At 42.0% G+C, this 15448-nt stretch overlaps 1 protein-coding gene across 1 annotated transcript in view; it reads left to right on the top strand.

Annotated features, from left to right (window-relative positions):
- The window catches only part of Snx4 (sorting nexin 4), a 66351-nt gene extending 51288 nt beyond the window's left edge, over window positions 1–15063 (top strand). Inside the window, exons 12-14 of the mRNA XM_034515536.2 lie at window positions 8664–8809; window positions 10865–10979; window positions 13923–15063. Of these exons, the coding sequence (XP_034371427.1) occupies window positions 8664–8809; window positions 10865–10979; window positions 13923–13970 (309 nt within the window). The 3' untranslated portion in view covers window positions 13971–15063. The remainder of the gene's footprint in view (window positions 1–8663; window positions 8810–10864; window positions 10980–13922) is intronic.
- The last annotated feature ends 385 nt before the right edge of the window (window positions 15064–15448 follow it).

Genomic DNA, 15448 nt, shown 5'->3' on the forward strand with positions numbered 1-15448 from the left:
CACAGCTGCAGACACCAAGGCCAAGAAGAACCAGGAACAGGAAGCCAGCGCCATCTTATAATGGCGAGCGTATAGCTACTTCAGCAAACGCAGCATGGCTCCTAACATCTCCCCCTTCTTTATAAATAGCATATAGTGACTAGAGACCTTTTGTGCCTTAGCCCCGTGCAATGGGAACCCGAGCCCTGGGAAACATCAAAAGGCTGTCTCGTCTACAGCTTGGTGCAATGGGATCCTGTGCCCACAAGCATGCATAAACGGAACAGCGTCTCCGCACTTTAGCATATTCAACCAAACTTGAGGGGATGCTCCAGTCTCAATGGCCATAAATGCCTGAGCAATAACTATTTTATCACGTTGTTGTTGAGTTTTCATTTTACAAAACAACCAGAGTAAGATCAATGTCCCTCCAAGTAGCATACAGCCAAACAAACCTACCCCCACCCACTCCTTAAAGAAGGAAAATGCAGAAAAAAGCCAAGAGGTAAAGTCTTTGAAACTGATTATATCAAGGCTTGTATTGTTGAGGTCTAATATCTTCAACTGTAATTCTTCTTGAAGAAACTCCCAACTCCTGGGTCCAATTCCCCTTCAGATATTCTGAAATAATAGAACTGTTAACAAGGGAAGAATTATCAAAAGGTAAGAGGGTTATACATAGGGAACGTGTGGAAGCCACACAAGAAAGTTGTATGACATCTCCAAGCGCTTGTAATTGTTGTAATAAGTCAATGCGCTGATTGACCAGTAAGACCCCTGAGGTCAAATGAGCATCAGTTCTCTTCACTTTCTCAAGTGCATCGGATGCCTTTTCAGTAATTTGACTAATAACTGAGGCTGCTTGCACTTGATTGGCCATGGCAATACCTGCAGTCACTGCAGCTGCAGCAGAAACAGTAATGGCAGTGATTATAGCTGCTGTAATGCCAAAATCTCTTTTTTGTCTCAATAATTGTACGATAGGAAAATCTTTGGGGTCAGCTTCAACAGGTACTGGTACAAATGTGGGAATATTCACCACAATTGTTGTCCAGTTATTTCCATTCCAGCATTCTGTTAAGTAACATGTAATATTAGGACTATGGCAATTAATTATTGAGCTGTTTTCAAACAACTCTTCATCAAATATAAGGAAAAAATATGGTGCTTGAACACACACTAGCGATGGCTCAAGCGTATAATTAGAATATTGTTGATTAATCTTCAAATAGATAAACTGATCTTTGTTTTATTACTTTGCGTGGTCTCCAATCGTGTACCACTGACATTATTAGATGTATGGAAGCTTCCTTGTAGATTAGCAAAAGCTGATATACTAGTAGATGCCTCGGCATCATTTATAATTATCCATTCGAAAAATGGCCACTCACTCCCAGGGCCAGAGTGAGTGTTATTTGTTTTAAATCTTTTTAACTTTTGATTAAAATAGAAACCCTCCGATAGTTTAAATTTCCGTAGTTCTGGTGGTTGACATGCTGTAAATGTCGGAGGAAAATCCAATAATGGATAGCACCATGGTATCTGTCTTTTAGCGGTCACAGTAAGAGGAGAATTATCAGGTAATGGTATAGTTACATTGCTAGTGAGCATAATGGTAGTGATATTAGAAGATGTATTATCACCACCAGTTCCACTTCCACTATTTGCTCCAGTACTTATTTGTGACAGGGCATTCATTAATATCCCTGTGGGAATTTTATTAGTAACAAGTGGATCTTCCCAATATCCCAATTTCATTTTTGTAATTTTAATACATGGCCCTTTCCCAGAGCTAATAGTCTCATTTTGGAAAGTAAAACATAATGCCGTATTTAATTTTATTGAGGTGGCATTATATGGTTCTGTTTCAAACTTAGGCGTTTTGATGCATGGTGCTTCCATGGCACAACTTGTGGATAAGAATAAAGGAAGTTTAGTTGAATTAGCATGTACAGGCATTGGAACGGGCCATGTTCTCACTATTGCCCACAGAGGTAGGCTGCTCTTTATGGGAGTCCAAAGAATTAATATCAGAAACATTGACGTCCACAGCCTCTGGATCCGGATTTTCTTTTTCTCCATCCTTCACTATTCTTGTCAATCTTGTTGGTACCCAGATCGGATTTTCTTGCTCCTGTGGGAAAACACAAATAGCTCCCCTGGATCTTATTAATATTGGATCCGGGCCTTTCCATTGATTGGTTAACACGTCCTTCCACCGAGCGTACACTTTTGGAGACAATGGCGGAGAGGCATGTCTATCTGCGGCGGACCGTCCATCCGCATCCAAATTTAAGAAATTTAAAGTAAATAAAGCCAATGAGATGGATGATTTAGGCCCCATGGTATGGCCTATTCCCCCATTTTGTTTTTGTAAATAAGTTTTCAACGTACCATTAGCACGTTCAACTATGCCTTGAGCTTGTGGATTATAAGGTAATCCTGTAACATGATGAATATCAAGGCGCATGCAAAATTGTTGAAAAGTTTTTGAAGTATAGGCTGGGCCGTTATCTGTTTTTAGTTGCATGGGTTTGCCCCATGCGGCCCAAGCCTCAAGACAATGAGTAATAACATGTGATACTTTTTCTCCTGCTAGAGGGGTTGCATGAATAATCCCCGAACAGGTATCTACTGAAACATGTAGGTATTTCAGCTTTCCAAAGGCTGTATAGTGAGTGACATCCATTTGCCACACATGTAAAGGTTTAAGACCTCTGGGATTCACTCCTATATGAGGAGGGTGTCTAAATTCAGCACATGAAGTGCATTTCAGAACAATATCTCGTGCTACCGCACGAGAAATGTTAAATTTAAGTCAGTTAAGTTTAAATGTTAAACTTAAGTCAGTTAAGTCATGCATTAACATGATATAAGGCATGAAGTTTCTCAGCTTGCTGTTCTACAATACTGGTCCAAAACATTTGTTTTGTGCCCTCATCAGCACGGGCGTTACCTAACGACATCGGTCCAGGAAGTAAGGAATGAGCCCGTATGTGTTGAATAAAAAATGGGTGTCACCTGGCTCTAATTAACATTTGTATCTCATTAAAGAGGGAAAAGACAGTGCTTTTAGGACTAATGTAGTCAGCAACTTCTAGCTGACGTACTGCATTAACAACATAATAGGAATCAGATATGATAGTAATAGAGGTTGGATAAGTTTTAAGGACCACCGCAACAACTGCACATTCTACCAGTTGTGGCGAGGTATAGGAGAATTTAATCTGAATAGCCTTGTTCCGAACAACATAGCACCCAACACCTGTTTTTGAGCCATCTGTATAAACATCTATGGCCTCTGGTAAGGGTTCCAGGCTTGTTAATCTAGGAAATATAAAAACATTATTAATTGTAAATTGTAATAAAGGATGTTTGGGATAATGATTATCAATAATGCCTGCGAATGTACACCGCAGTATTGCCCAAGAATCTATGGTAACGCACAATACCTGTAATTGCTGGGCTGTGTATGGGCAGATAATGGCATCTGGGAATCTCCCAAAATGTTCTGTTGCTGATTTTAACCCCTTAAGTGCAATATCAGCCACAGCAGTTGGGTAATGGCACAAAATTCTACCAGGAGAATTATGAGGATGAATCCATAACAGGGGACCACACTGCCACAGAACGGCAGTGGGTTGTTTAGGTGATGGAATAATACACAGTTGAAATTCTTTATATGGATCTATCCGAGTTAGCTGAGCATGTTGTATGGCCAATTCTACTTTATCTAATATTTGATGAGCTTCTGGAGTAAGTTCTCAAGGTGAGGTAATAGCACTGTCCCCTTCTAGAATTGTAAATAAAGGTTGTAACTCTGCAGTGGTTAATTTAAGATAAGGGCGTATCCAATTAATATCGCCCAAAAGCTTCTGGAAATCATTTAGGGTCTTTAATGTATCTCTCCTAATGGTAACCTTCTGTGGCCTTATATAAGTAGGAGAAATGACGGCTCCTAGAAAGTTTCCCACTTCTCCTTCTTGTACTTTTTTGGGGGGCTATATGTAACCCTCTTGATAAGAGTGTTTCTTTTAACAACACAAAGGCCTGTGACAATTCATTTATATCTTTTGAACATAATAAAATATCATCCATATAGTGGCACATTCTAATAGCAGGATATTGTATACGTACAGGCTCTATAGCTTTAGAAACATAAATTTGACACATAGTAGGACTATTAGCCATTCCTTGAGGTAGAAACTTCCACTGATACCTTTTATCAGGCTCTTCATGATTAATGCTAGGCAAGGTAAAAGCAAACCTCACCTTATCTTTTTCATGTAGGGGTATGGAGAAGAAACAATCTTTAATGTCAACAATAATTATATTCCATGATTTTGGTAAGGCAGACAACAGGGGCAATCCTTTCTGTATAGATCCTAAGATCTGCATTTGGTTGTTAATGGCTCTCAAATCATGTAATAATCTCCATTTTCCCGACCTTTTCTTGATCACAAATATGGGAGTGTTCCAAGGAGAATTTGAGGGTTCTAAATGTCCTAATTCAAGTTGTTCTTTAACCAAGGTTTTAGCTACGTTCAATTTTTCAGAGGTCAGATGTCACTGAGGTATCCAAGTCCGTTCCTCTGTTAACCATGATATGGATATTACATCCTCAGCGGCCCCTAGGAAAAACCCAGCCCTGTCCGATCTAGTTTCTTATTAACTGGAACCGGGCCAGTCATTCCATGTAAGTGCCTACCTAACCCTTTTCCAGGTGTATATCCCATATCATACATCATTTTTCTACTTTGTTCTGAATACTCATTTGATAATCGTAAATCCATTTGTTGTAAGATATCTCTTCCCCATAAATTTATTGGTAGGGGAAGCACATAAGGAACAACTGTTCCTGATCTTCCTTCAGAATCTTCCCAGTGTAAAGGTTTAGCACTAATATCTGGTGTAGACTCATATCCTAACCTTTGAAGAGTTTGAGAGCGATTAATAGGCCATTGTTTAGGCCACCATGTAGTAGACATGATAGTGGTGTCTGCCCCTGTATCTAAAAGGCCTTTGAATAGTTTTCCTTCAATTTTTAACTCTAGTGTTGGCCTTGTATTTAATTCAAGTGAAATAAAAGTATGGTTCCCACCGGAAAATCCAAAGCCCTTTTTTCCTCGGACTTTATCTTTGCTAGGAAACATAGAATGTAAGCTGGGTAAAATTAATAATTGAGCAATACGATCTCCTGGGGAAATGGCACTTATCCCTCTTGGGGAGGAGCACATAATTTTAACTACTCCCTCAAAGTCTTGATCTATGACACCTGGATGGACTATCAATCCTCTCAAGGTTGTTGAAGATCATCCCAGCATAAGTCCCACCGTGTCCTTGGGAAGAGGGCCAGAAAAATCTGAGGATATTGGCTGACAGCCCATAGTGGGCGTTAATACCGCTCGGGTGGTGGAACAAAGGTCCAGTCCTGCGGAGCCTGCTGTGGCCCTCTGGACCATTCCTTTCTCTGAGATTTGTCCTGTCTGCTCTCGAGTGCCCTATACATTTGAGGGCCCTGGGGACGTGGGCCCCACTGCCCGTTTTTTGGCAATGGAGTCAATGGCTGTCCCTTATTGTCTTTTACTGATCTACATTCAGATGCCCAGTGTCGGCCTTTTCTACATCTAGGACACATTCCAGGCTGTTTACCTCCAGTGTTTCCTGCTGCTTTCCGGCACTGTTTCTGAACGTGTCCCATTTTACCACACTTATAACATTTAATATTATTATTCCTCTGTGCAGCCAGTACTGCGGCCGCTAGACCTGCATTGGACAGCGGACCTCCTATCTCTCTGCACGCCTTCATCCAGGCATTAAGCCCTTTATTCTTCCAAGGCGTGATGGCATTTCTACAATCTTTAGTACATTGTTCATAAACAAGTTGTTCAATTAATGGCATGGCAGATTCTGAATCTCCAAAGATCCTTCCTGCAGCCTCCATCATCCTGGCAACAAAGTCTGAAAATGGCTCATTAGTTCCTTGGATGATCTTTGTTAAGTTTCCAGAGACCTGCCCTCTATTAGGTAAACTTTTCTATGCTTTGATGGCAGCCTGATTAATCTGTTCATAAACTTGTGCTGGATATAGGGTCTGATTAATTGCCCATTGCCCCTGGCCAGTGAGCATATCAAAGCTCCATTGGGGGTGATTTTGTGCCATGTTATCTCTTGGCTGTGTAGCACACAAATCATGATAAAGAGATTTCCATTCTAAATATTTGCCTGTAGCGACAATTGCCTTGATAGTACTACACCAATCCCCAGGCGTCATAGCACTTTCTGCAAGTCTCTCTATTAAGGCTTGGGTAAAAGAGGCATTTATGCCATATGTTTGCACCGATTCTGCCAATGACTTTAATTGTTTCAAGTCTAAACTACGATGGTATCTCTGCTGATTCTGATCTTCAAAAACCGGAAAGGCTGCTCTAATCCTTCTTCTCTCCTTTTCTGGAATCAAGGAGGTGGCTATTGGAATAACATGTCTCCTAGCCTGTTCTTGTTTTGTCTTCCGCACAAGCAGCTGCGGTGCCGATGGCAAACTGCCAGGTGCATAAGGAGGATCCGGACGATATCTTTCTTTCTCATAACGAGCTGCCTCCTCATCTAATTCTGTTTGTTCGTCCGAATCCAACCCATCCTGGGACGAAGTATCGTCCTTGTTTTCTCCATCCTCAGAGGATGTCTCCTCTGAGGCGGAGTCATTCAGTGTTAATTTTCTAAACCCAGACAAGGCTGGATATATTTTTTTGTATTTCTCTGACGGAGCTATTTTCTCAGCTCCATTCTCTTAAAGGCTGTTTATCATTGCCTTTTTTTCTGCTAGCATTTCCTTCCTTTTCTGCTTCTGATAGGCTATCCTGACACTGAGTAAGGACCCTTTGTCCTTCTCTAATCTTTTCTCGGCATTTCTTATCCTCTATACATGCCTGAATCATCCTAAAAATAGGTAACGTGCCTGCTCTCAATCTTCCCTCTTCCTTTTCCCGGGCTAAATCAGCTCCTAACTTTTCCCATGATCGCGTGGTAAGGGATCCTGTAGGACCATACCACGGAGCAACTCTATCTACCTCTTTAAAAAACTTCAAAAGAACCCCATCTGGAATAGTCAAGCCGCTTTCCTGCAGCAGCGCCTGCACTGCCACTAGAACTGGCTTAAACTGTTGATTGCCCATAATTCTTTACCTACAGAACTGGGCGAACCTGCACACTTATCTGCCTGTGATTTACGGTTCACTTTGAAAAGGAGGACACGTATACTCCCGTCCCTTAATATGACAATTAAGGCAAAAGCAAAACACGAGAACAACCACCGCCCAGACAGGGATAGCGAAAGCAAGGCCGAGCATAGGATCCACCATATCTTACAGAAAAGTGTCTAGACTTACTGCACCGTCAGTTCTGAATCTTGTTTCTGCGAGCTAAGCAGGGTCCTTCAAGGTAGACGATCCTCGGGGGCGTTCGGCTTCCACTCCCGGGTTTCGGCCCCAAATGCGACACGCTACCTCGACGATAAGGAGCACATCACACTCAAGATTCTTCTGACAGCGTCTTTTATTGTTACAGCTCTTTTAGTTAGAAGGATGCAAGATGGAGAACAAAGGAAGGACCCCAAGCCCCAGAATGTTCTGACTTATATACTATCAAAGAGACATGATCTGTCCTCATTGGCTTACAGACTGGGGTCTCATTTACATATCCACTGATAGTACTTCCAGCGGGAAAATTCGCGCCTACGCGTGCGCACAGCTGCAGACACCAAGGCCAAGAAGAACCAGGAACAGGAAGCCAGCGCCATCTTATAATGGCGAGCGTATAGCTACTTCAGCAAACGCAGCATGGCTCCTAACAACCTTGGAAAGTTTTACCCAATCAGAATCAGTACATTTCTGCTAAGAAGGGAGTGTGCTGTACTCTTTAATGCTTATGGTGTGGTGTGTACTTGTGAAGGAAACTCTGTGTCTTGAATAAACCTCTCTGTACAGTCCAGCCTGTTGGCTAGAATACATAGGCTGATATGCCGTGAGAAGGATCTAGAAGCAGGGCAGCAGCAAGGGCGCATAGCCTCTCTGTCACTCAGCTCCAAACAATTGATCAATCTAAACGCACTTGATGGGAAGCCAGCTCGGGGAGGCAGTGGCAGGCAGTCTGTTGCGTTTGAAGCTGCTGGTCCACATAGTGAGCCCCTGTCTCCAAAAAGACAGTACCACCGGGCGGTGGTGGTGCACGCCTTTAATCCCAGCACTTGGGAGGCAGAGGCAGGCGGATTTCTGAGTTCTAGGACAGCCAGGATTACACAGAAAAACCCTATCTCAAAAAACCAAAAAAAAAAAAAAAAAAAAAAAGACAGTACCATAATGACTGTTTTCAAGTAGAGTCAGGTATAGTTATATTGTTTACAACTGATCCTCAGGACATTTGCATAGTTTGAAACTAAAACTGGACCTGTTGAGAGCTCCAGTCTTTTCCTCAGTCCTGGTAAGCACAGTCCACTCTCTGCCTCTGACTGACTCCTAGATACTCCACTTCAGTAGAGTCAGACAGTGCTCGTCTCTGGCTGTCCTGTCAGGATGTCCTTCCAGTCATCCGGCTTGTGCACATGCCGGAAGTTTTTCTCTTTGGCTGAGTAATGTCCCACTGTGTGTACCAGGCCTCATCTGTTGATCTGTTTCTGTTCCCTTTAGACTGTGAGAACATTCTCATTGAAGGGAATGACTACCAAACTCTTCGGTCAAGAAACTCCAGAGCAAAGAGAAGCCAGGATCAAGGTGCTAGAGGAGCAGATAAATGAGGGAGAACAGCAGCTGAAGTCTAAAAATCTGGAAGGCAGGTAAACTGTGTGACTTCACAAGGCTAGACGTGACGAACTAGCTATTCTGCAGTGACAGCTCCTGCTTTGTGCCCTCCCTGGACGCTGACTGTGCTGATGGCAGAGTTGGATTCTAGAAATAGCTGTGATGTGCACGGGGAGGCATATTAGGATTGTAATTTTCTTTTTTTTTTTTTTTTTTGGTTTTTCGAGACAGGGTTTCTCTGTGTAGCCCTGGCTGTCCTGGAACTCACTCTGTGGACCAGGCTGGCCTCGAACTCAGAAATCCGCCTGCCTCTGCCTCCCAAGTGCTGGGATTAAAGGCGTGTGCCACCACTGCCCGGCAATTTTTTTGTTCTTATACTTTTCGTGATTTGTATTTTTTTGCACATTCTCTGCGCCCTTTGCAACTCATTTTACAAAGCCTGATCATCCTGCAGAACACAGTGTAAATGCCACTTCACAGGGAATCCCACCCACCCACTATCACGGCATGGAATTTGTTCTGTAGTGTGCCATTGGTACTGGGTGGTGGCTGGTCAGTGGCTGTCACTGGGTTCATGGGACCTTCAGTGTAAGTAACTGAGAGGTGTATCCCCTTCATACCTTGCATAAAGGTTTGAATATAATTTTCATAAATATTTCTGGAAATTGAGATCTCAGAGATCTGCTTCCATCATTTGGCCCTTTTTCTTTCTGTTTTCTTCTAAGTGAGAAGTAGATTGACACAGATAGTCCACTGTTTGAGCCGGGCATTGAGGTGCATGCCTTTAATTCTAGCACTCAGCAGGCAGAGGAAGGTAGATCTCTGAATTTGAGGCCAGCCTGCTCTACAAAGTGTGTTCCAAGACAGCCAGGGCAGAAATAACCCTGCCTTGAAAAACAAACAAAAAAAAAACTTTTTTAAGTGTCTTTGTTAATTTTTTGGAAGTGAGTACTTTTAAAAAAAGTCAAAGTCAGTTTTTATTGATATAATTAAAAGGTGCCTATAGTGTTTGTTCATTCATGCATTCATTTGGTGTAACTCAGTCACACTGTTACCCAAACTTGTGTGACTCCTAGGGTCCAATTCTCCTTCCACTTCAGCCTCCCTAGTAGCTGGGGCTAGAGGAACCTGCCACAGAGCCCTGCAATCCGAGTTTAAGACCCAGATTGTCATTCAAGATTTCCTTTTAGTTTACATGTGTAAGTGATTTGCCTCATGTATGTGTGTGCACGATGTATGTGTCTAGTCCCAATAAAGGCCAGAAGAGGGTGTCATCCACTGGGACTGGGGTTATAGACAGTTGTAAGCTGTCATGTGATTGCTGGGAACTGAACCCCAGTCTTCTGTATGAGCAGCCAGTGCTCTTCTTAACCACTGTGCTGTGTCTCCAGCCCCCAGGTCGTCATTTCAGTCATGCATATGCTAACCAGAACCACTTTGCAGTGGCCAAAGGCAAGCATTTCCTGACATCTATAAGGCTATGAGTATCTCAAGGAACCATCCATATCTGTTTGAAGGTAGAACTGTTGCGGCACAGAGTATGGATGCACACAGAAATACTAAGTATAATACAGGAGAGAATCCAGACACCTGTTTCCCTCTGACACACCTAGGAGAGGGAAAGCCCCTATCTTATACAAGCAATGGCTTTTTCTTCTACATAGACAATCTTAAGAGACTGTGGTACAACCTATCCTGAGGAGATATGAACAGATGTCTGTTTACTCTAGTTAGGGCACAGACGACACACCACACAGACAGTTACCTTAGCATGGTGATCCAGTGAGTTCATTGGGGTTACTTACAGGACGTGAAGAATGGCATGACAGCTGCACCCCTGGAGCCCTGCTCAGCTTGCAGGTGCCTCCATAGAAGTGAAGTTTTACCGGGAGTTTGTTCGTTGCTTCTGTGACCTTGGAAGGGACCTTCTGAATCCACGTCCTTACATGTGGCGTTAGCTTCCTTCTCCCCTGTATCAGGGGAATATTAGGATTTCAGTTTGGAGAAAATGGATATACAAACAGGTTGTTTGGGCATGTAATGTACAGTCTTTAAATGAGAATAATCATGGCTGTGTACTTCTATTTCAGAGAATTTGTGAAAAACGCATGGGCTGATATCGAACGCTTCAAAGAACAAAAGAACCGGGACCTAAAGGAAGCCCTCATCAGCTATGCCGTCATGCAGATCAGCATGTGCAAAAAGGTAGCCAGCCCTGTGAGCATGCAGCTCGTTCAGGGATGCATGCATAGGGAGGTAGTGTAATTGTTGGAGTGCATCATGAAGCAGGAGATGGAGACAGGAGAGTTGGAAATGTAAGGTCTTCCTCAGCCTAAAATGTGAGAATCTAGCTCAGAAAATACAGGGCCCATATGGTGGCCTCGTGGGTGAAGGTGCTGCTGCTGCTGCTGTCAGTCCTGACCCACAGAACCCACTCCAGCTCTTGCAAGTTGTCCTCTGACCTCCACACACTCTGTGGCATATGCGTGCCTTCCACAGAGAGATAAAAAAGTAAGAAAGGGTTTATAGCTTATGTAAGTTCTCTTACTAACTTTTCCTAATTTCACAATTTAATTTTGGAAGAACTCCTATAACGCAACTGTCTGTTACTGTGTCTTCAAGTTTGTGCCTGTTTGTAATTTGTGTTTGAAAGTATCCACCACTCTTACATGACTTTGGTTGCATGTTTCTGTTCTTGAAATTGCATTGCAGGGGATTGTGGTTACTTGGCAGTAAGTTTTACAGAGACTGTACTGCCACGCTCTGTAGTGAAAGATGCAGCTGGAGCTGGAGGAAACCTCCTGCAGTAGCCTTTGGAACACAATAGAAAGTACTCCTTCACTTCTGTATCCTCATCTTAGATCTGCATGTGTAGCCAGAGCCTGTGGCATCTGCGCACCTCTTTGTGTGTGTGCTTTGTGGTGCCAAGGATTCATCTGTGCACCTCCTGTTCCCCATTACAGAAACTTGTTTCCAGTGTCTGAACATCGCTCTCTAGCACATCAAGTAATTGAATTTGCATTAGCTCAGGAGAATATAGTAACTAAGACTTCTTAAAGGAAAACGCATATAAACCACATAGATAATTCTTTTGCATATTCTAGAATAACTACTGCAAGAGCTTAATGTCTATTCCTTTTATTTCCTAGAATGATACCATAGAATCCCATCATTTTTTGTATATGTGCTTAATTATAATAGATTTTTATATCTGAAATTTAACCAGGTTCTTTTTATTTTTAAATTATTTAGATATGTTCACACAGGTCTTTTCCCCCCAGGGTCATGCCTATACAGGGCGAGTTCTACCACTGAGCTACATCCCAGACAGAGTCAAGCCATGCAGCTCAAACTAACTGCTTTGAATTCACTGTGTAGCCTAGGCTTGACTTAGATTCACTATGTATCCCAGGCTAGCCTGAAACTATGCAGCACAGGGTCACCCCAAACTCTCACTCCTGTCTCCACTTCCCAGGTGTTACTGCAGCTGGTGAAGATCAGAGTTAGTTTACCTTTGTAAATATGAGCATCTATATTTGATATATGCAGTTATATAAAATGTCATTGTTAATACATCACTATTAGTGAACTCTAACTCAAGTTCTTAATTAGATGTAATTAGATGGCTGAATTGCAGCAGTAATGAAACAAGGCAAAAGCTCACAAATCACAGAGCATTTTAAAGTTGGTAACAGACACTTCCCGAGCACCTACGGAGGGAGCCCTGTGTCCCTAGCATCACATACAGTGTAACATGCTGATGGCCAACACTGAGGAGGGTGGATCTGAGGCAGGAAGATCAGAAGTTCCCACAGTTTAAGAGTAGCCTGGGCTACATGAGCCATCCCTGCTCCAAAATAAAAGTAAATAGTACTTCTAAGTGTTTTGATTAACATTTGTATAGTGAGTTATCTGATTTATCAAATCAAGTACGCTAAAGCTTTTGGGTTTTTTTTTTCTTTCCTTAAAATAGACTTATGCTTACTTTTAATAGTCTATTTGTATGTCTTGGGTATGATTATGTGCATGTGGGTGCCCCCAGACCTGGAGGTCATGGTTGTGAGCAAGCCTGATTGGCCACTAGGAACTAGACTCAGGTCCTCTGCAAGACCAGTAGTGTGCTCTTAACCACTAAGCCGTCTCCCCAGCCCTAGGCTGACATTTAAAAAAAAAAAAAAAAAAAAGGCCAGACGTGGTGGTGCACACCTTTTAATTCTAGCACTTGGGAGGCAGAGGCAGGCAAGTTGCTGTGAGTTTGAGGCCGTCTATATGGTGAGTTCCTGGCCATCCAGGGCTATATTATAAGACCCTGTCTCAAAACAAACAAGTTAAAAATTGATTTTTCATGTGCTTTACAGATTTTAAGTATTATAAAAATATCACAGGGGCTTGTTAGATGGCTCAGTGGTTAAGAGCACTGACTGCTCTTCCAGAGGTCCTGAGTTCAATTCCCAGCAACCACATGGTGGCTCACAACCATCCATAATGAGATCTGATGCCCTCTTCTGGTGTGTCCGAAGACAGCTACAGTGTACTCATATACATAAAAATAAATAAATCTTTAAAAAAATATATATATATATATCACAGATATTTCAGTGACTTAGAGCATACTAAGTAAAACGTCCTCCAACCACCACCAAGATGCCTTTGAAAAATATATCTGTTACACTTTAGTGTGCATTCTTTGGAATATTTTGGTAGCTACAGTCATTTAGAAAATACATTTCACCTTCCCCCAGAGAAAACTGGATTTTATGTGCTCATGTGGACCTCTTACATAGCAGTGCTGAGATCTATCATGGTTTTCTTTTTTAAAAATCACTTATTTGCGCACCTGGAGGAGGGCACGTGCCTGTGGGTGCTGGTGAGCCACCTCACCTCTCCTCATGTTTTTCTCTCAGGATAGGGCCTCAGGGTGTAGCCAGGTAGAGCCTTCCTGTCCTTCAAGCACAGGGTCCTATCATCTGCAACCAGGGATATCTGACTTCTTTGGTCCCATTTGCATCCCTCTTATGTTTCTTAAGATGAGAGTAGACACTGCAGTCTTCCGACGTGAGAGGGATGTGTACAGATGCCCCCATTACTGTGATGTTGTCTTCGGGTCTGTTGTGTAAAATCACGTTATAAAGTTTCTTTTGTTCTCAGGGAATTCAGGTTTGGACCAATGCTAAGGAATGCTTCAGCAAGATGTAATCCCATGAAACGACCTTCTCTTCAATCAAAGCGCCCCAAAACGAAGCACAAGTAAAAGAAATCCAATTGCTACCTAATACAGAAAAGCATACAGTAAACGAAACAAATCAGCTTTCTTTAAACATAGTTGTGTTCATATAGCACAAAAGGATACATTTTAATGAAGAGTAAATATTTTAATTTGAAGTTTTGGGGACTGGTGCTGATTCTAAAGAGTTAATTTAATAAGATACACCAACAGATTGTTAGTCAGGCTTCTGAACCAGTGCCTGCCTGCACATCAGGATATGAGTTAATTTCCATGTGCTCTTCTCAGTGCCGACTGTCCAGATCTCTTCATGGGGGGAGTTCTTCCCAAGACGAGACTCCGTTTTTACTTTGTAGGACCACTTCTGCCGTAGGGTTATTTTATCTTGCCTTAGAGTTGAGCTGTTTGGTTTGACAAAGCTCAGCAGAAACTTGTTGTGAAGTCCAAGGTTTTCTTCCCTGTTCCTAGATCCTGTACCATCTGCAACCCTAGAAAATGCCTTCAGTTTGTGTTTCACCAAAATTTTGATACTGATCAGAAATTTTATACTGCCAACAATGAAGTCTCAGCTTCTCAGATTTGCAGCAGAATAAATACATTATTATGATCTAGAAATTGCTATATAGAAAGTTTTAATTGAACATTATTATTCTCAAATAACTGTTAACTTTAGCAGCAAGCCTCAGTTTCTTCTGCTTGGCTCTGTGCACATGGCGTTTCAGGGTACGAGATTGTAGCATTTTCCTGTGTAAGACGCTCACGTGCAGTGAGCGCATGTGGCCTGGTTACCTTCACCTAAGTTAATGTGCTTTTCTATTGCCTGGCTGTGATTTTGTAAAGATAAATTATGTTGTGTTTTATGTGTGTTTCATGGTATATATTCAGAAGCCAAGCACTCTGTCTGCTAGCTTGCAGAACCCTAACTGTGCACTCATTATTTCTAATGTTTTAAAACTCTACTCAGTACTGTTTGACATTTGACTTTTTTACATGTTTAAAATGTTGCTGGATTTTTGTGCTGTTTGCCAAACTTATATAATAAAGGATGTGTCATGTTTATTTCCAGAGATTTGTATTATTTTAAGATGATCCATACATGTAAATACCTGTTTTTTTTTTGTGAGAAATAATGTATGCTGTATTATGTTTTAAAGTGACCTAATGTTGGTGTTTTGAGAAATAAGATACTAAAATTAGAAAAGATTTAATTTTTTTTTCTTATGGTTTTGCTCTGATTTGGTTCTTTTTGAAACAGGATTTCATGTAGCCCAGGCTGATCCTGGAACTGGTTTTATAGATCAGGCTGGACACAAAGGCCTGTCGTTGCCTCAGAAGACCACCTACCTCTGCAACCAAGTGAGTGCTGGGATTAAAGGCATGAGCCACCACTCTCGGCTTTGCTGTGTTAGGAGCGAAAGTTATCAATGTGGACACACATTTTCTTCGATGA

The sequence above is a fragment of the Arvicanthis niloticus genome, chromosome 12, assembly GCF_011762505.2.
Source record: "Arvicanthis niloticus isolate mArvNil1 chromosome 12, mArvNil1.pat.X, whole genome shotgun sequence".
Lineage (NCBI taxonomy): Eukaryota > Metazoa > Chordata > Mammalia > Rodentia > Muridae > Arvicanthis > Arvicanthis niloticus.